The sequence below is a fragment of the Delphinus delphis genome, chromosome 12, assembly GCF_949987515.2.
Source record: "Delphinus delphis chromosome 12, mDelDel1.2, whole genome shotgun sequence".
Taxonomy (NCBI): Eukaryota; Metazoa; Chordata; class Mammalia; order Artiodactyla; family Delphinidae; genus Delphinus; species Delphinus delphis.
In genome coordinates, this window is record NC_082694.2 from 26,615,936 (window position 1) to 26,641,770 (window position 25,835).

The window sequence follows — 25,835 nt, forward strand, 5'->3', positions numbered from 1 at the left end:
TCTGTCCCTGGGACCCATCAAACAGAATTTTAAAATTGCAGAAATATTTCTTACTGCTTTCATTGCTAGCTTTTCCTCCAGTTGGTGAAAATGATCTTTAAAAATTCCAACCTTGGGCTTCCCTGGTGGCGCAGTGGTTGAGAGTCCACCTGCCGATGCAGGGGACACGGGTTCGCGCCCCGGTCCGGGAAGATCCCACATGCCGCGGAGAGGCTGGGCCCGTGAGCCATGGCCGCTGAGCCTGCGCGTCCGGAGCCTGTGCTCCGCAACGGGAGAGGCCACAACAGTGAGAGGCCCGCGTACCGCAAAAACAAACAAAAACAAAAAAATTCCAACCTTGGCTCTACTACAACCAAAGGCAAGTTCAATCCCCACACCTGTGAGATAGGATCTCTGTGCAGTTGACCAAGAACAGTCTGCTGTAGCCATGACCGCCCCCCTCTGACAGGGGCAGAGTAGCCAGGAGGGACAAGGCCCAGCCGATACCTAAAGGAGCCCTCTCCTGCCATCACTTGTGGGGCTACTGCAGAAAGCTAGGGAGCCAGGAGACTCCTGGGAAAAGATGTGAGTCTGCCTCCTGTTGGGTTAGGGCCAGCGGTATACTGGAATTCACTTGGTTCATGAGAGTGAACAGGGAGCATCTCTTTCTGGCTCTGCTTTCAGTAAGGTCACGTGGGTAGCAGCAGACCACTGGTTAGGGGTGACAAGCTGACAGTCACAATTTATGGACCAGGGACCAGAACCAAAAACAGAGGGGAATTTCAGAGTGAAGGCCAGAAAGTGGGCAATCTTTAGAGTTTGGAGGTAAACACAAACACAAGCCCCATCTCCAACCCTCTCCCTGGCTGCTTTTATGTGCAAAAGCCAGTCAGGTCTCTGGTTGCCAGAATCCTCACAATTCTACCTGCAGGAACCCTGCATCCTTCTTCACCTCCCTTATCATTGGATCCTCTCCCATCCCACACCCCCACAGTCCAAAGATAATGCAATCAGTTATTCACACTTATCTCTTTGGGATCTGGTTTCACATTTCCATGCTATCACTCACTCTTGGGGCTTGAACTTTCCATAGCCTAAGACGTGGCTCTCCTCCCTTCATGTCTATTTCCATCCTTCCTCAGTTTTCCTACATTCCTCATCCCATCTTCCTCCAACCAGAGCCACTACCCAAGGACCAAATGCCCCAAATCCACTGTGATCTGGTTCCCCCTCCTTGGGAAACTCTTCTCTCCTTTTCACAGAGATCCCAGATCCTACTGAAATCTCCCATTTCCCTTCATTCCTCGAAATGAAACTAACCCATAACCTCAAGAGAGCAGAGTGAGTGAGGATAAACCAAAGAATACAGAGCCCCCCTCCATTCCCATATAGAAAGACCAATAAGGTCGCCAAGACATCTGAAGATTATGAAAATGACAGCCCCTGCCTCCCAAAACCTAGACACTAGCAGCTAAGAGCTCACCAGAGATGCCCCAGGACAGGATGTCTGTGTGAGGCAATGACTCTCCTCCCACCAAATGAGGCTTAAAGTGACTGCATGTGTCATGCTTATCAGATGATTAAGCTATATGATCATGGTAGAATAGGCCAATTTTTACAATAACAACCTCTACTGGTATAGAGAGCGTTTTATTGTTTACATGTTCTCTCATTTAATCCTTGCAGCAACCCTGAGGTAGGTACTATTATCTCCACTTTACAGATGTGTAAACCATAGTTCCAAGGTTAGATTACTTGCTGAGGAACATACACTTATTAATGGCAAAACCATTGATAATTCAAAACCCAAGGGGACTCTTGAGTAGTTCACAGGCTGCTGCCAAGGCAAGTAGAGCTGAAAACTTCAACTGGGAAAGGCTGGACCATTCACTGGAGCTCAAGGGAGTCCCTCAGCAGGGATGAATGAGGCACGTTCACAGGCCAAGACAGGAACTGAGCAGGAGAAGCCTAGAGTGTCTGAGAGTTGTGAAGCAGGAAGAGGTCTTTACATTTGGTGAGAGCTGACAGTGTCTTCAAATATGCACAGAGCCCACCTTCCAGGAAATGGAGCAACAAGAAGGTATCCAGTGGCTGCCAGTCCAGGGGCTGGCCAAAGGGCAGGAAGAGCTACCCCTGCCTGTCACCACCTCAGCTTGGCCAACATGTGGTGACCTCGGGGCAGTGGTCCTTTAACTTTGTTAAGGCTTGAGAATCTAATAAGAGTCACAAACCCAGCCCCACCACCACCAGAAAAATACAGACACACATATACAGACAGCATCTTGCATGCGATTTCAGGGAGGCCATGGACCCCAGGTGAACTCCTGCTTTAGAGCAAGGGTATCAACCTGAGTAAAGTCATAAAGTCACTGATATAAACCTATCTTTGTGCGGCTTGTATTTCCCACGATTGTTCCACTTTTTTCATCCCCTGATATTTAGAATGTTGTGAAGTTTTAATAGAAGCCAAGGAAAGGGCTCTAGCCAGAGAAAGAGCAGCTGTGCATGGCAGTGGTGGCAGCCAGGAGGCAAAAACAAAGAGAAAGATGTGGTCAGAGGTACCATTGCCTTTCCCACCCAGAAGGTCACTTTGGGAGTTTTTCTCTACTCAACAGAAGGGCTGTGAGGGGTGATGGAGACAGGGAAGTGGTTTTCTCCTTTTAGAAAGGAGAGCCATTCCCTCACTGGCTACAGGGTCTAAAGTTCTGTAGGTATTGCCCTCATTCCAGCCTGACCCTCTCAACCTCCCATGAATACACCAGAGCATCGGCCTAGTCATCCATGCACATGTGTCCAGGTCACCTATGAACATCCGTGTATTTACACATGCTCTTTCATGGAAGAAGGAAAACTGGGATGGGGTAGATCTCAGGGCAGAGATTGCACGTTGCAGTTTGGGAATCATGCACTCTCCACAGAGAATCAGATAAACTGGGAGAACCAGCAAAAGGAGTCAGCGCACATTAACCCCCTAGAACTTCCACGGCTCCTCCTTCTGGCCAGGGCCCAAACAGAAAGCAAAGTCACAGCGATGTCCTGGGGCCTAGCCCCAAACTGATGGGCCCAAGATAGTGGGCTGAAGGGGTCATAGGGGTTGAGAGGGCAGGGGCAGGAAAAGTCCTGATTCACTGCAAGAGCAATTCTGATCTCTTATGGGAATCAGGCAAAGCCCTGGCCCTGAGCCCATCCAGGCCCAGAAAAGGCAGACAGGGCATTTGAAGTGATCATTCAAAAGCCAAAGAAAACTCAGAGGCCACGACGATCTTCCATGACCATCGAGCCCCAGCGTCCCAATGGTCATTCCATCCAGTGGTCACTCATGCACTCGTGGTTATTTGCCCAGCCCTAGATGGATGTTTCATCACACGTGGCTAGAGGAGCCCCAGTTAACCGAATGTGGGGTGGGCTCGGGCAAGGATCAAGCAGAAAGGGTGGAGGGAAGCCACCAAAGCCACTGCCCCTCTTGGCCAGGGCCAGGGGCAGCCGCTCATCTTCAGGAGAGGGAGAGGGAGGGTCCTGGCTGTAGCTTGTGGTCCCAGATGGTAGGACTCCCAGGTCCAAGCCCACCTTGTCTCTAGCCAGAAGTTCCCTCTGTCGTTGTCGCTGCTGACGCCGACCAATCAGAAGGAGAGTCAGGGATGCTGCAAAAACTCCCAGGAAGAAGCCTGCCAGTCCAGCCCCCACTAGGTGAGCCCGGCTTGGAGCACCCCGCTGGCTGCCCCAGACCAAGCTGTAAGCAGCTACCACACGAGCTGCCCCGCCTTCCTGACATTCACAGGCATAAGCACCCATGGCCCCTGGGGATATCACCACTTCTAGCCCATCCCGCCGGGGGGTGAGTGCAGTCACTCCGCTGGGCTGGTGCCACACACAGGATGCCCAGGCTGAGCTCGGGGAACATGGTAAGACCACATGTGCAGCTGTAGCCACAGGAACTTCAAACACCACTGGGTGTTCTGCAGAGACAGCAAAAGCACAAAAGGTGGTGAGGCTGTAGGTTGGAGGTGTTAGAGAGAAATGTGGGGTGACACGAGAAATGAGAAGGAGCCATAGTGCATCAAGCTGAAAAGGGGATTCCCAAAGAGGGTAAGGCTGCCATAACTTCCAGGATACACGTTTTAAACTAGGTTCAAAAACATGACTTTCTAGGCCCTTTACATCCACTCTACCCACGTTCCCTAAACCATACAGACCTCCAGGCTCCTGAGGACACAAAGAAGAGACATCCGCTGACTCTATGTCTTGAACCAGCCTATAAAGAAGAGAATACTTGATAAATCCAGTGTCAACACCCCCTCTACCCTCCTCCGTACCGAACATTCACTCACCAATTGCACCGCCCATCATCTCATAAGTCACCTCTAGAATTATCAGTCAACATTCTCTTCATCACTAAATTTTTCCCCAATACCTCTTATACTCATGACATGCCAAATTCTACAAATATTTCTAGCAGACTACAGAGAATTAAATTTGCACTAGGTCTGTCAGAAAGATGTTTGGTGGGGTACTTTGAAAGAAACACAGGAACCTTCCAAGAAGTATAGCTGGTGGTCCACAACCACAAAATTTCTCTGGAAATCTCTGTTAAAAAATTTCTCTGTTAAGAGAAAGAGAAAACTTCTTCTATCAAAGCTAATCAAAATTCTGTGAGGGTCAGTGAGATGACTTTCTGTTTCACAAAACACCTCAGCTAAAGATACATCTGTGGTTGTCACCAGCACTCAGTTGGTACTGAATACAATGAGAATGAAATCACCTAGAGAGTGCATGAAAGTGTAAAGAGAAGGACTGAACCCTGAGGAATATCAACATTCAGAAGCTGGATGGAAAAGGAACCAGTAAGGGAGACAGACTGGAGAGTGAGGTAGGGAGAAAAACCAGGAGAATGCAGAGTCATAGAAGGCAACAGGATAGAGTTTTTCAAGGAAGGAAGGAGGGGAGTTGTCAACTGTGAAAACACTTCTAAGAGCACTTGTAAAATGAAAACTGAGGGACTTCCCTGGCAGTCCAGTGGTTAAGACTCCACGCTTCCAATGCAGGGGGTGCGGGTTCGATCCCTGGTCGGGGAACTAAGATCCCACATGCCGCGTGGTGCGGCCAAAAAAAAAAGAAAATGAAAACTGAGAAGCGTATGGCAACATGGAAATCAACCACACAGTCAGGGCAGGTCCAGCAGGGAGGCAGGGACATTGATGAGGACAGAGAGATGGTTAGTATGGACTGACAGATGGACACACAAGTGACACTAAGAAACACAGAGAGAGAGAAAGAGAGAGAGAGAGAGAGAGAGAGAGGGCAGCATTAACCCATGAGAAACAGACACAGACATATGGATAGGCCAGAGCCTGGGGACATCAGGCAAGGAACCAGTGCCACCACCCTCACCCTTCATGCTCTCCAGTGTGGGCCACACACGCAGCTAGCCGAACGCTCCAGGCACAGACAGGGTCTCGGGCCAGAATGCACTCTGAGCAGCTCTGTAGACGGCCACAGTTGGTTGTGTTCACTTGTGTCACCTCAGTACGGGAGCCAACCAGGAGCCAGCTCTACAGAAAGGGAGTGAGGAAGAGAAACACGCTGGATCTCCCAGACTTCAATGTCACAGATTGGCTCTGGACTCAGATATCTCCCCACCAGACTCGCCAAAATCTACAACTCACTTGATACAATTTCATATTCTCAACTGGCTGTGGCTCTGGGAATAAGGCCAGATCCTCAAGAACACTGAGCTGGGCTCCAATTTGCACTGCTCGGTGGAGGTGTCCATCCTCTAGGAAGCAAGCAAGGGGCAAGACATAATAACATAACTGTGCCTGTGCCTGGGACTCTGACACCTGTATGCATGGGACCCTCTCTATGGCGACAACCTGTGTGCACTGGATGGGCAACTTGCTTGGCTATTAAACATACCTGTCCCCAGATAGAGCACATCATACTCTTTCCCTGAGAGGCTGGGCACCCTGTGGGCCACGACTCTGAGGTAGGTTGTATCTGTAGTGACCAGCAGGGGGTGGCCATCAGCTGGAAACACTGGCTTGTCCATGAGTGGGTGGTCCCGGATGAAGGTGAGCACACGGTCAGGAAGGAAGAGTGACGAGCCAAACTGTTGGAGCTTCATGTTGTTGGTGATGCACTAAAGGAAACACAGGATGAGTGACAAAGCTTCCCAGGGGCCAGGAAGTGTCTGTGATGCTTAGTTGGGCTCTTGTCCTAATGGGGCAATTCAGGCGTGAGGTAAAGAACTGCCCCAGCCCCCTTACCTCTCCAGGTCTGGGCTGGGGTACATCATTGTCCATGACAGGCAGTCCCCTGTTGCAGTCATGTTTAAGCTCTCTGAAGGGACCATTCAGCACTGTCCGAATGTCTTGTGGTCGGAAGGAACAGACAGCAGAGATGGCAGCCCCTTCCCTGGAAGAGTCACAGGTTGGAGCTGGATATTTAGAGGGAACTAGGGGAAGCAACTCATCCCCTGTCAAATGAGATGACCCATGAGAAACGCACAGGGAGCTGTGCAGCCTGCTTCATGGCAGAAGGAGCAGGGCTCCACGGAGAGTCCACCCCCACTGGAGGAGACCGCACTGACCTGCAGCAACCCCAGGTATCTCCCACCCTGTAACTCTCCACATCAGGACCCCCTCACCACTGGGAGGAAAAGATGCCATAAAAGATGGGCGTCCCCGCTCCATGCTCAGGTCGAAGAATGACCATGTCCTGCAGGACACTGGAGGCCCGGCCATGCTCAGGCCCTGGACACAGAAGGTCAGCCTTCAAAAAGGTCGTCCACCTCTGCTGGAGGGTCTTCCGGCCCCCAAGGTCCCCCTGGGGTGACAAGTACATAGGAAGCTCTCTTTAGAAGACCAACATTAGAGGAGGACTGTGGAGACCAATACAAGTTTCCCCCAGACACAGACAGATAGGGAGACAGATGCATAGAAATGCAAGGACAGAGATACAGAGTAACTGAGAAGGACAATGAGGTATGGGGTGGGCAGGATCACCACAATGATGTTTATTGTGTTTATTGTGCACTTATAAAGTTCTGCACTACATGCTTTACGTAAGTTACCTCGTTTAGTCCTCAAATCGACACTGCCAGAGTCACACAGGCAGTAAGCAGTGTAGCAGGGACTTGAACCCAGGTCTGTCAACAGTTCCTGCCTTTAACCTCTACACTACCGTGTCACACGGGATAAGAAGTAGGTAAAAGAGGCCAGAGCCCTTTCGCCACATTCCTCAAGCTCCCAGAAAAGTAGTCACGGCCCATCAAAAAAGAAGACAGAGGAGAAATACAAAGACAGAGACCAGAGGAAAAGACAGGAGGACAGGCAGAGCAGAAAACAAGACAGACAGCTGGGATCAGGGTCTTACCGCACACACACGGGCCACCCTGGGGACCTTAACGTGTTCGTATGAATCAAAAGCTCGGGAAATCTCCGTAAAGAAGAAGTAGATTTCATCGTCTCCGGCTTCATCCCCCCACTCGGCTGGGCTCAAGGCCACTGCTGCAACAAAGGCTGGGGCTGGGGAGACCCGTGGCCTCAGATCCCACAGATATAGCCTGGGGCCACCCAGCCTCCACCTACTCTGTCCCCAGAGCAGCACCACCCCCCCTCTGCCCTCTCCCCACCGTTAAGCCAGGATGGCAAGATCTCTGTCCGAATCCAGTCCTCAGCACGACCCACAGCCCGGGAGATAATCGGCTCCGTCCCCAGGTAGTTTTTCACAGTGGCAGCGTAGAGGATGCCCCCTGCAGGGTGACAGGGAGGAAGTGGACTGTCAGACTCACTGAGGAAGCTTTCAGAAAGGGTCACAGGCAGAGCAGGGAGCAAAGCAGGGGCAAGAACCCTCAGGGGCTGAGCACACATTAAGTGCCAGGCAATGCTAAGCACGACATGCATTACCTCACTTAAAATAAACAGAAATAAAGTGCTCCGGGGCAGTAACGGGAACCGGTGTTAAGGAAAAACTGCTGGAATGTTCATGTATATGAAGGAAGAATAGAAGCTATCCCTGTGGAAAGCAAGATTTTTTTTGTTGGTCTGTTTCTTGCTGTTGTCATTTTTAAGGACTTTTCTACCCTATAATTACGTGGTAACTTTCCAGGAAGAGGTTTGCTTTGCAGCATGTTCCCATCTTACTTAAGTTCTCCCACTACGGTAAATGTCTGAGGGAACTACTGTTCTTTCTGAGTATTAGGGGGTGTATACTGCCCTGGAACAAGGCACAACTTTAGGGTATACTAGCATCATTTAGGGAATTGATCAAAATGCAGATTCCTGGGCCTCGGGCCCAGCAATTCTCACTCAGTAGGGTTGGGGGTTGGCCCAAGAACTACGTTTCAAACAAGCAGTCAGAGTTACTCTGATGTGGGTGATTCAAGACCTCACTTTGAGAAACACCAACCTAGGGGATTTCTGGATATTTCACAGCCAGCCAGAGGAAACAACGAGGAATCAGATCCTCCCTCCTGGTTCAGTGGAGGTGCAGAGGTGCTCTAGGAATGGTGGGGATTGGAAAAGAGAGAAATCAGAAGCATTCTGGGAAGGAAGGGGAGGTGCAGTTCTGTGGGCTGAATGTGAAAGAACTATAGCCACTCTGAGCAACACTGCCAAGGGCTCAGACATGAGTGGAGACAATGACTCAGGGAACAAGAAGGTCACAAACCCCCGGTGGAGTCTTGAGTATCACAGGGACTCTGGAGAGAACAGAGAAGAACAGAAGCATTCCTTCACCACCTACTACGTAAGAGGCACTGCACTGAGTGCTAAGCACATCACTGTCCCCCCCAAGAATTCCCATTTGAGTCCAGAAGACAAACGTGATCAGATACCAAGAGGCGTGGACTCACAGATGTGTGTAGGAGCACAGAGGAGGACCCAGCCACATCTAACTGCGGGAGCAGCAACTCAGAGGTCACATCTGAGCTGGCTCTGAAGAATGAGCAATTTGCCAGGTAGAAGGACTTCGGGGGGAAGACAGGCAAGTGGGGAAGAGGGGAGCCATGTTCAGGGATGTGGGGCACTCCCCATGGCTGAAGCTCCAGCGGGGCACAGGGGCTGCTGGGCAAGTGAGCAGAGATGAGCTAGAGGTGCAGAGATAGGCGCCCAATTGCGATGAATCTGCTCTTCCGTGCCAGGAAAATGTGGACTTTATCCTAAAGGTGAGGGCAAAACTGCAGAGATTTTCTTGAGGAGACATGACGTAATTAGTTTTGTTTTTTAGGAAGAAAATGCTAGTTATGCCTTCACACAGTCCTGGCAAGAACAAAGAAGGACTAAGGCACTGGTAGAGGAAAGAAAGGGGCTGGAATTGGGAGATATTTCTGAGGTAGAGCCCATTAACAAGATTTGAACATCAGTTGAATATGAGATGTGAAAGAATGGAGTAAAATAATGTCTCTAAGGTTTCCGCTTATAAGACGGATAATAGTAGATTATGATATTATGAACCAAGCAAAGAAATGACATAAGGCTCATAAAGAAGGTGGCTGGAGAGGAGGTGAGTTCAGTTGTTGGACCCACTAAGGTTGACGCACCTTTGGGACATCTGGTTGGAGTCGCTGGAAGGCAATCGAACAGAAGGGTGTGGACCATAGGGCCAGAATCAGGCAACCTAGGAGTCATGCTTAAGTTACCACAGGAATGTGAAAGCCAGGGAGAAAAGGAAAGCGAGAGGGAGCCCTGGGGCACCATCATTTGAAGGCAACTCAGAAGAGAAGAGTCAGAGAGGCTGGAGAAGCAAGCAAGGCTGGAGTGCTGGAGGCTGGTGCCCAGAAACCCCAGCAAGAGCCGCGGGGTCATGTGCACTGAGGGAGGCAGCAGAGGGCAGGGCCACCTTGAGGGAAGCACTACGTCCTGGGCTCATAGATGCTCCTGTGAAGCTGCATGTCTCAGGCATTGAAATGATAACCACCAACACTTAAAAACACTTAATGCAAAGCAAGAAAAGGGTCAGGAGCCCTCTGAGGGCAATAGTAAAGAATTAGAAACCCCCTTCCTTACTGGGTGGGAGGGAAGACTATACTATCACTCGAGTTTGTGAAAAGAATCCAAGCACTTTGGAGTCAGGAAAGCTTGGGTTTGAACTTTGAATACTTAGTAGTAGTATGATCTTAGGCAATTACCCGGCTGGCATTCAATATGTGTTAGGAACCTCAGGGGGCCATATGCTTGATTTGTTGCCATAAGGTAGGGGGGCCACAACTATAAAATGGCATCCCATTCCCTTCCAGAGTATTTCATGAGGGAGAAAATCAGATTTGGGGCAAAGTTTCTGGCAGCTAATGGAGCAGCAAATAAGCCAATCCTCAGTAGTTCCAGGGGGAAAAACATGACACAGAAGCCAGAATTGGAATAAAAATTTTCCTAAAAGCATTATACACAAAACACTCTAAAACTGAAACTATTGACAGAAGCTGTGTCATGGATACCCTGAGAATGGGGGAGATGTGGTGGAAGAGACAGTTATGAATATTTTGGAAGCATGACTTGATGTGTTTGAGGGAGAACACTCATAAATATTCTGGAAACGGTAAAGGACCACAGACAACAATGCAAGGACCCAGTGGTGGACGGAGGTGAAGTCCCAAAACTTTCTAAGGGGTTAAATGGGGGCAGTCAGCAACTCTGGAGCCTAGGATTGCTGAAGAGCACACTCACTCAGCGGAGAGAGCCGAGGGTCACAAAGGGATAGCAGGAGGGATCAGACACTTTGGGAGGGAGTAGCAGGGCTTCAGGTGTTCCATGAGTACTAAGGGGCTTACAACACAATCTTCACACACACACAGAGGAAAAGGAATGACAGCCATCACAATTACGAGGGCAGGAGGACACAGGAGGACACAAGATCACCACATGCCCTGAATTTTCCAGAACAGTCAATTTCAAATATTCTGTTGCACTGTTCATACAATAAAATATCCCTGTATGTGCGGTTGTTTGGCAAGTTATTACTGACTAGATCAAGCTAGCAAACATGAAAACATACATCTGCTATTGGCAAAAGATGATATGCCAAAGAGAGCGATGCCCACGGTGTTGAGTTTAGTGAACAAGGTGGTTAGAAAAAAACACATGGTATAATTCAACCCTATTTTTAAAAAATATGTATATATGTCTATAGGCACAGGAAAGATTGAAGGAGCTACAACTGGACAGTGTTACTGATGTTTGTTTCTAATGAAATTACAAGTGATTTTTATTTTCTCCTCTCTACTTTTCTGTATTCACTGAACATTTTTTGTAGTTAGCACCTTTTACTTTTATAACCCCAAAAATTAAGATACTGTCATTTTGGAAATACCAGGAAAAACAAGGTTGAAAGCCACAAAGATGAAGAATCACAGCCAAAGAAAACTGACAATTATGTGCAGAAATAGATCTCTACTTGCTCAGATGTAAAGCCTGCGAACATAGACCTCCCAGATATGTTAGCAACCCAACACTGACAGACTAGGATATAAGCCATGGCAGTGAATATTTCACTACACCCTGAAGGGGTTCAAATTTTCACTCTGGTATCAAAATGCTCACTTTTAAAGAAGGTTTATAATAGGAATTATCACTCATTATCTTTAAAAAAGAGGGTTTTTAACATGCCCTAGCCTGCCTTCTTCCACTCTCTTTTCTTCTCATGGTCAGAGCTTTGCAGGATAGACAGCTCCTGACCTAATATTCTCTATTTCCTTATCTAAGGTTTATGCCAGCTAGATACCTTTTTTTTCTTTTTTTTTTAAACAGCCTATTATCAGGACATAATTACAGATCACTGGAGATGCAGTGTTTACTCTACCTTTTCCTCTCCTGGCACATAGGATTTATAACTGTCTTGTTTCAATGTGTGAATGCTGTCTTGGGGTACACACTCACGGATTTAAGAGATAAGCTTGACCGTAAAATGCTGGCAGCACCCAGTGCACATACAGGGCTCCTTAGCAGATGCAGTAATCACAAGATGCAATGAGACCAAAAGGAGACAAGAAAAACACAAGACGGGTTCCCAAAGAGAAAGCAAAAGCTCCCTTCTTCTGCTCTTCTTTATAAGAGCCCTATTTACTATTGAATGTGATACGGAGGACCAGAGATGACAAATCACTGCCTCTAGCTTGGGTACCTTGGTGGGTAATGGCACTATGCACTCAGAGAAGGGGACGCGGGTCGAGGAGAAGGTTTGGGGGAGGTGAGTGAAGATGATAAGCTCAGTTTGGGACATGCTGACTTTGAGATTCCTGTGGGACATCTAAGTGGAGATGTATGTCTGGAAGGCAGCTGGATATGTGGTCTGTAGCTCCAGATAATGTATGGGAGGCATCAGAATCTGGTAGAAACAGAATCCATGGGGCTAGTTTTGGCAGATCTGGAAGGCGTCAGATTTGGGAGACATCAGAATGCAGTGCAAACAGAATCCATGGAGCTGGCTGAGATCACAATTACAAAGAATGCAAGAGAAGAGGATCTTAGGTGGAAGTCTAAGGAACATTTAAAGGATGAGCAGAAAACAAAGATGCTGCAAAGAAGACTGAGAAGGAATTGTGGATGTTCTTAGGCTAATGTGAACGTTACTGTCAAAATATTTGCATTTTTCAGAATTGGAATAGCGCAAATAGAGACACTGAGATCACTTTTGTTAATTTTATCTCAGTGGAGTACAGATAAATGTCAAATTTGAAGACAAGATATCTGAGACCTTTTCCTAAAGAAATACAAGTGCCAATAAACACATGAAAAGCTGTTCGACCTCACTAATAGAAATGTAAATCAAAAACATCAAATTGGACTCTGGAGAAAGTCACTGTTTTACGTTTATTAACTATATTTTGGGGGCTAACTGGCTGTAATGAAACAGGCCCTCTCATCACTGCTGGTAGGACTCACTGGAGAGAAATTTGGCCAAACCCATCAAGTACTATAAAAATCTTTTATATCCTTTGGCCCAGCAATCCTACTTTTTGGATTGACTCATGCAATTAATTAGATTCATGTAAAGGATTTACATTAAAATTTATGTAAAAGGATTCCTTATGCAGCATTATTTATAAAAGCAATAATTTATTTTAAAATCTGAATGTATAATTATATGGGAATAATTAAATAAGTGTGCTACATTCATACGATGAAAAAGTATACAATCACTAAAAATCAAGTTTTGAATAATTAAACAAATTCTATGAGGAGAAAATGTTCAGTATACAATAAGTGAAACATGCATGACAATTCCAATTTATTATAAATATGCACACATGCGCACACACACACACACACACACACACACACACACAGTATGAGAAAATACTCCGAAATAATAATAGTGGTTACCTGATGATGACTGAATTACAATAAACTTTTCACTTTCTTCTTTATACATTTCTATATTTTCTCAATTTTCCACAATGCACATTGCAATTTTTATAATTTAAAATAAGAAATACTCCTGCCATTATATTCTAATATTTTCATTACTAAAAGCTCTTTTCTTTCAAAATATGTCTATTATCCTTAAGGACATTTGTATAGCTCCTAACTGGGAATTTTGGTTCTAATTCTTAAATAACATTGCCACTATCTTCTATACTGCTATTTTCAAAACAAGGGCCAGTAGGACACAATGGATCAACATTAAAAGTTCCAACTAGGGCGTCCCTGGTGGCGCAGTGGTTGAGAGTCCGCCTGCCAATGCAGGCGACACGGGTTCGTGCCCCGGTCCGGGAAGATCCCACATGCCGCAGAGCAGCTAGGCCCGTGAGCCATGGCCGCTGAACCTGCGCATCCGGAGCCTGTGCTCCGCAACGGGAGAGGCCACAACAGTGAAAGGCCCGCGTACCGCAAAAAAAAAAAAAATTCCAACTAAATATTGGCATTATGTCAGACCAAGAAAAAATTTAAATTATAGCCCTATAAAGAACTTCAGAGGAAAACTTATAATATTGATATTGACTATGACTTGGATCTGAGACAGAAAAAGCCATGGGGGTTCTATGTCTTGAGCTAGCCATTCTAAACTGTTAGAAAGTGATTTCTGACACCTCCATCAATTATCAGCTGAAAGGCAACACTAAATTTCATTACCTGGGGGAAAAAAAGACTTAACCTGTTTGAAAATGTTCTTTGTTATACAATTATCTTATCTATGAAATTTGTATTCTTAAACTACATGCTGTGTTCCACTTGCTGAGAGAACACAGAGAAATTACACACAGATGGTTAAATGTACTTAAAGATACTGCTTGAAACAAAGTATTTTAATTATTTCAGATTGTTGCAATTGAGAAGTCATTTTGTTGATAAACAATTATGTAGAATCAAGAGACATTCATAACTGCTAAACCTGTGAAATCTTTCTGAATGATCTTAATGACTGGTTCAGTGTTTTGCCAAAGATGCTTGATATAAAGCTAAGAAAAATAAACTATTGACTAAACTTTTATTCAAATATGTATGTGTATAAACAAGGTCTCACTGACTTCAACTGTAGATGAATGATAAAAATGACAACTCAAATATCGTATTTACTAGATATATACTTTATGTTCATTTTCAAAAACTTTTGTTATTTCATTACGTTTCAGAAAAGGTAAATCATTAACTGAATAAGAGTGACTTTTTAATATATAAATTTATTTATTTTATTTATATTTATTTTTGGCTGCATTGGGTCTTCGTTGCTGTGTGCGAGATTCCTCTAGTTGCGGCAAGCGAGGGCTACTCTTCGCTGTGGTGTGCGGGCTTCTCATTGTGGTGGCTTCTCTTGTTGAGGAGCACAGGCTCTAAGTGCACAGGCTTCAGCAGTTGTGGCTTGTGGGCTCTAGGGCTCAGTAGTTGTGGCGCACAGGCTTAGTTGCTCCGCAGCATGTGGGATCTTCCCGGACCAGGGCTCAAACCCACGTCCCCTGCATTGGCAGGCAGATTCTTGACCACTGTGCCACCAGGGAAGCCCAAGAGTGATTTAATTTGTGCAGCTTTTAAGACTTTTCCTACAAATAAAGTCATGCATAAGAAAAGAGTTTAGCGTCCAGTGGTTGAGGCTTTGTCTTCCAATGCAGGAGGTGCGGTTCGATCCCTGGTCGGGGAGCTAGGATCCCACATGCCTCGTGGCCAAAAGGTCAAAGCATAAAACTGAAATTAATACTGTAACAAATTCAATAAAGACTTTAAAAATGGTCCATAACAACAACAACAAAGTTTAAGTTTAGATCTTATATCCCAATTTTTGTTTTTCATAAAATATTGTGCAATATTTAAATTAAAATTTATATTGTCCAATATTTTATAATAAGGTTCGTAGCAACTTTAATGAAGGAAGAAAAAAACAGTGTGATAAATGATGCTAAGTCAACTGAATAGTTAGTTGGGAAAAATCAATTTTGATTCCCTTCTCATGCCGTTTCTCAAAATAAGTTTCAAATAAATCAGAGTTAAAATGTTTCAGAAAAAAAAATTTTAAGAAGGAAAATTTTATCTGCTCTCTAACTGAAGAAGGATTTAGCTTTAAAAATATAATCACAAAGGAAAAGGTGTAGATTGGAATACTAATATCCTACCTGATAATTGGCCCAAGAACATAAGCAGAGGATTGACCAAAGCAGAAATAAAAATAAGTACTAAAACATGAAAAATGTTCAACTTCACTAATATTCAAAAAAATACAAATTAAAACAAGGTGCTGGGACTTCCCTGGTGATCCAGTGGTTAAGAATCTGCCTTCCAATGTAGGGGAAGCGGGTTCGATCCCTGGTCGGGGAACTAAGATCCCACATGCCACAGGGCAACTAAGCCTGCGCGCTGCAACTACTGAGTCCATGCACTCTAGAGCCTGTGCCTCACAAGTAGAGTGAAGCCTGCAGCCACAACGAAGAGCCTGCATGTCACAAGTAAGACCTGACACAGCCAAATAAATAAATATTTTTTAAAGGTGCTATTTTTAGCCTTGAATCAGCACACACACACACACACAAATGTTTAATGACAACAAAACAGTGTGGTGAAATTTACGTGAAAAAACACTCATCTACTGCTGATTTAGGGTGTAAATTGGTATACCCTTTCTAAAAACTCAATTAGCAACAGATAATGAGCTGTAAAATATTCACATCCTTTAATATAGTCATCCATTTCCAGGAGTCTAAGAAGACAACCTAAAATGAGGATAAAAATTTATGTGCAAAAATGTTCATTACAGTATTAGAGACCATAGCAAAAACTTTGAAGTGAACTAAATAAACCTGAAAATAAATTTACATAAATAATTTGGAATTCTTTAATTAAATTATGGTATGCTCACAGGTTGAGTAGCATAATGTCATTAAAATTTTTCTTCACAAAGAATTTTTTAATTATATAGAAATGCCTATGATATAAAGTCACATGACAAATATTCAAAATTATATCCCTGTAGCATGACATTTAGAAGTTTCATAAAACACACACTCATAAAATTTCTGTTCACCTGCTTGTTTTATACTCTCATGAGAAAAATCGTTGGGTTCTCACTGAATTTGGAGAGTGCATGTGGAGTAGTCTAACCTAAAATACAGGCTATGTGGCACACAAACAGTTCACTTTGTGGCTACCAAAGAATTAGTCAATCATTCTCCAGAAAAGATTTAGGCATAGTCTGTGATAGAACCATTGAACACTGGAGCAACTCTATATGTATATATAGTTTGTTTGAAGGAAGTAACAGAAGGAATTTCTTTAATAGTCATTACTGATTTTTCTGAGCAACAAAGGAGTGGCCAGCCAAATATATGTGCATGAGTATATATGCATGTGGACACACACATTAAAAAGGCTAGAAGGAAATATCCTAAAATACTAGCAGTGGTTTTCAGAGTAGGAATACTCTAAAACTGTGCTAATATGGTAGTCACTAGGTATGAATGGCTATTTATATTTAAATTAAAATTACATGAAATTTAATATTCTCCCCTTCAGTCACACCAGTCACATTTCAAGGGCTCAACAGCCACATGTAACCAGTGGCTACCATATTAGACATTGAAGATACAGAACAATTCCATCATCACACAAAGTTCTTTTGGACTATGCTGTTCTAAAAGATTTCTTATGTTCTTCTTTGTACTTTTTTCAAATTTATTATAATATGCATTGTAGTAGATTCCTCTTAAAAACAGGAAAAAATGACTAACAGAGATGAGGTTAACAGAGGAAATGTTCACAGTCTACTGTGAACAGTGACATATTCTCTAGAGAAAAGCAAGAGAAATGATACTCTGTGGGTAAAAGCAGGAGAACACAAGCACTCTGGGAAGAATAGGAAAGGCCAGAAAGAGATGTGGGAATAATAGACATTCTGATGAAAGTAAAGAAAGGACACAGAAATTCCAACAGCAGGGCGGGGAAGGAGGCAATTACAGCAAGAAGTCACAGGTGCTTATCTCTCCCCACTCACCAGCCATTACAGCTGCTGACCGCTGAGCTGGCTCAAAAGGACATTTCCCCCGGCCACTCTCAGGTCTTTCAACCTGCTGGAAACTGGACACATCCTACAGACCAGAAGGGGGCAATTGGTTTAGAGGTCATGGGGAAGTCCATGGTGAGAATTACAAAGATGGTCAGATGAAGAAAAAACCCAATTCCCATTCATCTCCCATTCCCCCACTACCATCCCCATATTCCCAGTCTGCTATTCCTGATTCCACCACTCATTCCTGCATTTCCTACCTCTGCCATCCCTCTTTTCATCAGTTTATTCCTCTTCCCTCAATTCCCCTAGTTCCCAACACCCACATGCTCTGATGAAGGAACACCTAGGATGGCACTAGAAGACACCAAGAGGCTGAAAGGCAGACCTTTCCTCTGAAATGCTGCTGAACTGCCAGCTTTGCAACTGGTTGGAGAACGTGCTACAGGATAAGGAGGACCAGGGAAGAAAGCAGGCCTCCTGAGGGCTGGAGCACTTAGGAAGGGTAAAGAAAAGTACAGGCTGATATAGGACCATCCGAAGCCCAGGGGTCTAGAGAGAAGGGCCATCCCTCACCTAATCCCACTCCACGAATAAAAGACTGAACCAGAGTCAAGGATACACAGAAGGAGAGAAGGGAATCTACAAAGTCAGTGAAGAACTGAAGCTGAGGTCAGAATCTGAGAATTTGGTAAGTGTCTTCCTCATCCAGGGACTCCAGAGGGACTAACCTGGGGTGCGGGGGTGGGCAAGAGGTGTAAGAGTTCCACAGAGCCAGCCAGACATGACCTTAGCTGAGCATCCAGCACTAAGAGAGGCTTCAAGATAACATCTAAAAATGAAAATCACAGATGATTTCAACCTGGACTGACAGGGAAGTTAACTATGGCCAGTTAGGAATCAGTTATGACATGAAGTACCAGGCATGATATCTCTAGTTCACAAACTAGGATGGACATATGGTGTTGCTGGAGCCTTATTGCTGTGATGGTAATTGGAGAACCAACATAGATCTACGTCCCCTGAGCATAAGTGTACCACTGGCCCATTCTGACTGCTCACTTATTTCCTGTAGTTGGCAAACAGGGTTTCATTTTACTGAGAGAGCCTTGAAGAAGACCTGTTAAAATGAGATGTGATCTGATGTCCCCTCAAAGGGAATACTGGGTCAAGAATCTTCCAGAATGGAGGACCCCACAGAAACATAATCATCTGCCCTGTGTGGTGGTGGGCACATTGTAGCCAGAGGAGAAAGATGACAGTTCAGTGAGAGATTACCAAGATATTTGGGCACTCTGAACATGGGGTTATTACCTGCTGCTGTGGCCTGTCTTATCGCCTCCTTTTCTCCACACTGCTTCGCCTTGCCCCCAATTTACTCTCTATACCCACCTCAGATTAATATTCCTAGACTATTAGTCACTGACTTAATAAATGTTTGAGCCACAGAATGACAAAAATGGCTCACCATTGCCTCTTTATCCCAAACTACTACTTCTTCTAACCAAACATGGATCACCTGTTATTCCTAGAAAACAAATTATGCCTGAAACTATTCCATCACATTTCACCAAGGACTTATAAAGGATGAGCCTTTTCTCAGTTCTCATTCTCTTTGATCTTTTCGCACCATTGGAGACTTTTGATTCACTCTCCTCCTTGAAATAATCTACTTCTTGACTCTTGAAATTCTACCCTCCTGGAGCCCCTCCTCCTATCTGTTGCTTCTCTATCTCCTTTGGTTGTTTCTCTTCTCCTTTCCAGCCTCTAACCATGTATCCTTAGTCTTTTTCACATATACTTTAAAGATCTCATTAATTTTCACATTTCTGCCCAGACTTTCTATGCAAATCATTCCCCAAACTCTCTAAAGCCTGATGTCTTCCAAACTCTAGTCCATGTTTGCACTTGACTGCTGGACTTCCTTTCCTCACAGAGATGATCTATTAAAACTGAACATGGGGCTTCCCTGGTGGCGCAGTGGTTGGGAGTCCGCCTGCCAATGCAGGGGACGCGGGTTCGTGCCCCGGTCCGGGAAGATCCCACATGCCGCGGAGCAGCTGAGCCCGTGAGCCATGGCTGCTGAGCCTGCGCATCCGGAGCCTGTACTCTGCAACAGGAGAGGCCACAAAAGTGAGAGGCCCGCATACCGGTAAAAAAAAAAAAAAAAAAAAAAAACTGAACATGTTGAAACTCGTCCTCTTCCAGTTTCCCCAAATGGCATCATCACATTATCTAGGTTTATAGCCTTTGAGCAAGGGAGCCGATTAACTACATAGGTTATGATTACTGTACAGTCAAAGTGACATTTAATTAGGGTCTGAAAGGATACGACCACACTACCACATTATCTGAATGTTGAGATTCTTCATTATATCATTGTGTCAGCACAGTCCTATCAGCATGAGTTGTAGTGAAGGCAAGTCCCTCAAGTTGAAAGCCAGAGCTATGTAGGCAAGCTCTCACTGAGCTGTGGGGTTAGAACCCATCCTTTGACTTTGGCCAAGAAGAGTGCAAGGCATATAAAGGACCTTTCCTGAGAGATTGGGGGTGAGGGGTAGGGGGAGGTGGTCCTTGTTAACATGAAACAAATCAAATGTCACAAGAAACTGGAGCCAGCTAAGGTCTTCTTCTAGGGTGCAGGCTGGACTAGAGGGACAAGGGAGCAGAGCACAGCCAGACGAACCTGGGTTTGAATCTTGGCTGTGCCTCGGCCAGCTATATATCTCAGACTTTTACCTAACTTTTCAGAACTTCTGTTTCATTCATGTAAATTGGAAATAAATACTCTCATGATGTGTCATCACTATCATAATAAATAAATATCATGATATGGTGATAAGAATTAAACTCCATTGTGAAAGTATCAAGCAACAAGCCTGCAACAGAGTAGACACTCAATTGAATGGGAAGTCTTCTCATTGTTGTTGTTGCTGTTGCTATAAGTCTAACATTTTTTCTGTTAACTGCCGGAGCTCCCTCAGAAAAACAAATTAAAATATTTTCCCCCAATGTCTGATGAGCTGTCACTGAAGGGCAACACTCCACATTGTTGGAACTGGTAGGTCCTATGCTTAAACTTCCTTTTGTGAGAACCTTCATTTCTCTGAGCAATCAACTCTGAGCAAGTTGTTATATCTGGATCAGCTAGTCCAAGTTCTCAGATTGTTACACACAGTCTCAAAGTCATCCGTCTGGGACATGAGAAGTTCAGCACTAAGGATAAGGCAAGGACTTGCTCAAGCAGATGGGGATTGCCAGGTGGCAGGATAAGACAAAGGCAGAAAAGAACATTCAGGAAGTCTAGAGAGCAGTTTCAGGATGCTTAAAGGGTTAACACAGTTGTTAGCTGTACCTTATATTCTCCTACAAACAAGACTTGATCAAAGGATGGTCCTTCATTTCATGAGCCTGTGGGTTAGGAGGGTTCAGAAAAAGAGCTAAAAGTCATAGGAGTGCAGTACACAGGCCCCTGGCTTCGTTCTTATTTGCTGATATTCCTCAAAAATGGATAGGGGTCCAAGTCACACCATTCCTGACAGGTATGTCCAGAACATTTTCTGTCTAGATACTTATCTAACAACCATTAGGGTCCCACCTCAGAGAGCCAAAGAAGAATAGAAGGCCCTGGGGAACTAACTTGGAGTAATCACATCGTCTGTAAACCATGTCTCTGGTATTCACACCCATGGGCTCCCTGATCCTACGTATACTAGGAAAGGACAAATATGTCAATGGCAGTTCCACTGCTACTTCTGTGAGCTTTGTGAGAACTGTAGGGAAACTAGGCCCTCAGCGTTACCTGAAGGAATATAGAGATTTTCAACACCACCCTGAACTGGGAAACCTTCCCAGGATGAGGGAGCTATTCACACCTCAAAAGGGAGTCTATCACCAGCATTATGAAAATAACTCAACATAAACGCAACTAACTCCAAGGAGAGCCCAAAGGGACGGACTAAGGCAATCAAGCATATACAATTATAGCATTCTTAAGTCAGAAATATAAGGATGATGCTTAACAAAGAGGTTTGGAGCTACACACTGACTAGATCCATGTGGCAAGGACTACTGCAGGCTGCAGAAGGATCAAGTCAAGATCTACCATTAAGGATCAGGGTCAGGAAAGGGAGTTGTTGCACTCTCTCCTACCCCCAGCAGAAAGGGATAAAAAGTGTCCAGTGATATGAAGGACATGTGACTCTTCCCAGGGCCTGGTCACAAATGTGTGCAGCCAGAGGAACAGTAATTGACTACTGGATAACTGATGAGAAAAGGAGAGGAGTCAAAACATTAACACGCTTCCTAAGATGTCACCAATCCCAGGGACTTTTGAGGTCATGACCAACCTAGATGTGATCAGGAGTATCCATGTCCCAAGCCTGCCTGGGTGTGAGGTTGGAGATGTCCAGGGCTTTAGCAGCAATGAACAGGACCAAGAAGAAAACATGGTTGACAGAGTGCCCACCTTGAAGGCAAGATCCAGAGTATGGGGCCAACAGGTACTACATTAATGCGCAGTGACCTCAGAAGCTGTGAGAGCAAAGGGTCACAGCCCACACAGAATGAGGTTGACAGCGGAGGTGGAGAAGGTGGTAAAAGACAATCACATGCCATGGGAGGAAGAAACAGGTATGGACAGTGCTGATTAAGAAATGGACCCAGGCTCCCCGGACAAAGCATACACAGGACAAGGAAAACATGAGCTACTGGCCTCTGAAGTTCCTCCCCACAGGCCAGCTGGCATCCTCACTTCCTTCACCATCCCACTACGTCCCTCTTTTCACTTTGTATTCCTTACCTTCTACCGACAACCTCCCTCCCCCTCCCTTTCATACCCTCCCTCAGTGGACAAAGCCTCTACCCTATGAGGACATCCCTCACCCCCAATGCTTATCATGCACAAGGGTCGCCTTAAGCATGACCCCTGTCACAGTCACTCACAGAAGACCCCTCCCATCCTTCCACCCCTGTCACTCACAATAACCCCGCACTTCGGATCAAAAGCGAAGGTGCCACAAATGAGGAGGTGAGAGGCATTGGCAATGGCGAGAATCTGGACAAAATTGTGACATTCTTCCTAAGGGTCAGAGATGGTTAGAGAATCAGAAGCAGCAGGTACAAGGAAAAGTAGTGTTAAGACAGTTATATGCAGGTCTGGGTATGTTGTTAGAGTCCCTGCCTGGGCCCATTGGGATGGGAGCATTGCAGGGGACTGACACAGAGTCAGGGCTGGGCCAAGGCCTCAACTGACATTCAGGCCAGGGCCTGGATTTATACCTACCTCCTTCTTGCCTTTCTTCCTACAGTTCTGTCTGTGGGCCTCAGGCACCATCCAGTCAATCTAAGAAAGGAAGAGTGACCATTTCTCTCAGATTCTCACCCAAATTCCTCCCAAGTCAGGCTAGGTGGCACAGTTCTACAACCTCCATCAATTTGGAAACTTCAGAGACAACCCCCGACCACAGAGCACTGTTTTTCATACTGGAGGTCGCTACCCATTAATGAGTAATGAAATCAATTGTGAAATCTCAACCAACATTATTTTTAATGAAATAGAATATATCAGAATGTATCACATATAGGAGAGTAGATATTGTTTCAAGAAAGTTTTCTTTCAGTACATAGTTGGTGTACTATGTCAAAATGTACCATATATTTCTTACTAAGGGGTGGTCAAAAAAGTTTGAAAGTTATTGCCCTAGAGTAATGTGATTTTAATGATTCCACTGCCACCTGAACCCTGGTCACTGTGGCCTCCTCCCCATAATCATGAACCTCCCTCATAGCCTCCCCAGTCACCATGACCCACCCCCATCACCCTCAGCTGAGACAATAAGGTTGACGACCTACCCTTATTCCTTTTCACCAACATTCCCCGTCCTACCACAACACCCCCCTTCATATGCCATAAAACGAAGGATCTAATCACATGCTCTAGAATCTGAGGTCCTCCCCACTCTCATCTCTCACCCTGCGAGGTCTCTCCCCTGAAAAGGGCAGGGATAAAGCGAAGATGGTGTCCCGGGCGCCGACATAAAGCATATGGGAAGCAGGATCCACAAGGAGAACGGAGTAATTGTATGTCTGAGGGATGGTGAACCGGGTGAGATAGGAGTCAGCCTCTGGCAGGAAGAGAGGGTGAAAGTGAAGAGTGATATCAGCCATCATTTCATAAGGGTTGGGTCCACAAGGGCAAAGCCAAAGGGGCCAATTTTTTTTTTCTTCCAAGTACCATTTATTTAGCAGCCTTAAGGGCAAAAACAAAGCCTGGACAGGCCATCCATTTAATTTCCCCAGGGAAAGATAACTGATGAGGCCAGAGTATTTAGCACACAATAAAGTATGCTTTTTCTATAAAAATAGAACACTTCATTAAAATAGCATAAATATTAAGTCTATTTAATATTTATTTCTATTCATAGCAACATGATACATAATTTGAAAATACCTGTAAAAGGTACAAGTACTTTTCTCTGTAAATTTCCTTTTTTCTTAAATCACTACTTAATAGTAACTCCTTTTTACTTAGAAGGGAAATGTCTCACTCTTTTCACCATCACATTAGGAGATTATCTCCTCTCTCTCCCACCACCCTTGATCTCACCCTAATTCTACCCAAAGAGGTAAGAGAGTAGAGGGGGCAAGAAGAGTATGTGCTTTGGAAATGGATCAGCCCAAGTTTAAATGTGGTTCTTTCACTTACCTGATGTATGATCTTGAATTAGTTACTTGCCCTCTCTGAGCATCATTTTCCTCATCTGTAAACACCACCATCCAGGGTTGTTGAAAATTAAATGAGATAACATATGTGGAAGCATCTGACACATACAGCTCTGCTCTACCTGCTTCATCTGCTCAGCTACCTTCAAGACTAGTAGAATGGCCATGCATTCTTAGATGTGCTGATGTATGGAGCCCCACTCACCCAATCCTCCCACACCCATACTCATGTTTGTGCTGTATCCTGACTACTATCCCATGCTTAGTATAAGCCCCGGATCACCCAACCACCCTTCATATCCCCGCCTCTGCCTCGCCTTGTCATATAGACCTCTCTGGATTCCTGGATATGAACCCAGACTGGTGACCTCAACTCCATGTTGTGGCTATTGCTCCAACACAAATTGAAACCCAGGCTCTGACCACAACTTTGTCTTCTGGATTCACAGCATCCCTATATGTCACTGGTCTGAAATGACAGAAGTAATGTAGAAAACTCTAAATTACTATTACCCAGTTGTGAGTTTTTCCCAACAGGATGTACTCTTGGCTTCACTGGTTCTGTCTGCCCAAGGTGCTAACACTCACTGCCCACTGAGAAAAACACAAGGTTCATAGCTACACTCATGCCCGCCTCAACAAAGAGCCGTTAAAGTGTGAATCACTCCAATGACCACTTTTAACCTTGTGGCATCCCCTGGATTCTTTCACATCTTTTGAAAGGACATCTCCCTCCTCCTTTTTTCCTTCTGAAGACTTTGAAAATCATTTTAAAAGAATTTTAAATCAACTCATTGAATCGTTTCCCAGCTACTCAATATAGGGAATGGGTAGAGGGAGTAGGGAACGTTGAGGAAGTTAGGAGGGTTATGGTGGATCGGAAAATGGGAGTTGGTGTCAGAGATGAGAGGACTGGTAAGTGAGTTAGGGAAATTAGGGTTGTGAACGGGGCAAAAGGCTCGGAGGAGGTTAGAACTGATGATAACCAAATGAATTTGAGAAGTGGGCAGATGGAAATGCTGAGCTGGTAATCAGAAGGATGGGTGTTTGGAGTAGTATGAAAGACCGATGGGTTTGAGGGCACGATGGGCGTCACGCTGGCGTGACGGACACAGGTGCATGTGAGGGAAGAGCGGAATAAGGGAGAGGAAACTTCGAAATAGAGGGTTTCCGGCAACCCCCATTCCCCTCCCTGGGCCTCAGGGTCTGCGTCTGCACGGTGAGGGGCGGTTGCCTTAATAAGGGGCCGCGGGAGCCTCCCGGGCTGGTCGTAGTAGCCGAGTCGCCCGGCTCGCTGGAGCAGCACCAAGTGGGGGTCCCGCCCGCAACCCGGCGGGGCTTGGGCGTCGCGGGACGCAGTGGGCTGAGCTGTGGGGGCCCGGGTGCGGCTTCCCGGGTGGGGAGGGCAAGTGGGTCCGGGTACCTGCAAGCGGGGTCTGGGCGCGGCGCGAAGGAATAAGGGCGAGGGCGCACGCGCCTTACCGGAGATAGGAAGCGAGATCCTGGGCACCGAAGGGGGGACGCGGCCACACACCGGGCCGCTTAGCACCTCCAGCAGCAGCAGCAGCAGGGGTAAGGGCGAGGCCGGGGACGGCCCCGGGCGCGGGCGGGGCCGCGCAACAGAGGCCGGCATTTTTGCCACCGCCTGGCCGCCAGGGTGTGGCGCGCCCCGCAGCCTCCTCGGAGCCTCCGCGCCACCAGCTTCGGTCCCA

At 45.6% G+C, this 25,835-nt stretch overlaps 1 protein-coding gene across 3 annotated transcripts; it reads right to left on the reverse strand.

The window, feature by feature from the left end:
• Positions 1 to 1,621: 1,621 nt before the first annotated feature.
• Positions 1,622 to 25,777, reverse strand: SEMA4F (ssemaphorin 4F). 3 transcript variants are annotated; one of them, XM_060027740.1, is made up of 14 exons: positions 25,606 to 25,777; positions 23,374 to 23,525; positions 22,685 to 22,744; positions 22,382 to 22,480; positions 17,389 to 17,482; positions 7,610 to 7,729; positions 7,351 to 7,502; positions 6,623 to 6,801; positions 6,243 to 6,390; positions 5,893 to 6,115; positions 5,643 to 5,752; positions 5,368 to 5,528; positions 4,173 to 4,231; positions 1,622 to 3,935 (listed from the first exon to the last, which is right to left on the reverse strand). In XM_060027740.1, exons 1-14 carry the CDS (start codon positions 25,754 to 25,756, stop codon positions 3,325 to 3,327), a joined length of 2,319 nt encoding a protein of 772 aa, XP_059883723.1. In that variant the 5' UTR covers positions 25,757 to 25,777; the 3' UTR covers positions 1,622 to 3,324. The 3 variants fall into 3 exon arrangements, with proteins under 3 accessions (XP_059883723.1, XP_059883724.1, XP_059883725.1); XM_060027741.1 differs by lacking the exon at positions 22,382 to 22,480; XM_060027742.1 differs by lacking the exons at positions 7,351 to 7,502; positions 7,610 to 7,729; positions 17,389 to 17,482; positions 22,382 to 22,480.
• Positions 25,778 to 25,835: the final 58 nt, after the last annotated feature.

What these genes read in the sequence shown, in the direction of transcription:
- SEMA4F (XM_060027740.1), bottom strand. Translation starts at nt 25,756, where the DNA reads ATGCCGGCCTCTGTTGCGCGGCCCCGCCCGCGCCCGGGGCCGTCCCCG. An exon ending in GGAAGAAAGGCAAGAAGGAG is followed by an intron (nt 22,481 to 22,684) that starts GTAGGTATAAAT and finishes TCTGACCCTTAG; the next exon opens with GAAGAATGTCACAATTTTGT. An exon ending in CACACTGGAGAGCATGAAGG is followed by an intron (nt 4,232 to 5,367) that starts GTGAGGGTGGTG and finishes TCTTCTTTATAG; the next exon opens with GCTGGTTCAAGACATAGAGT.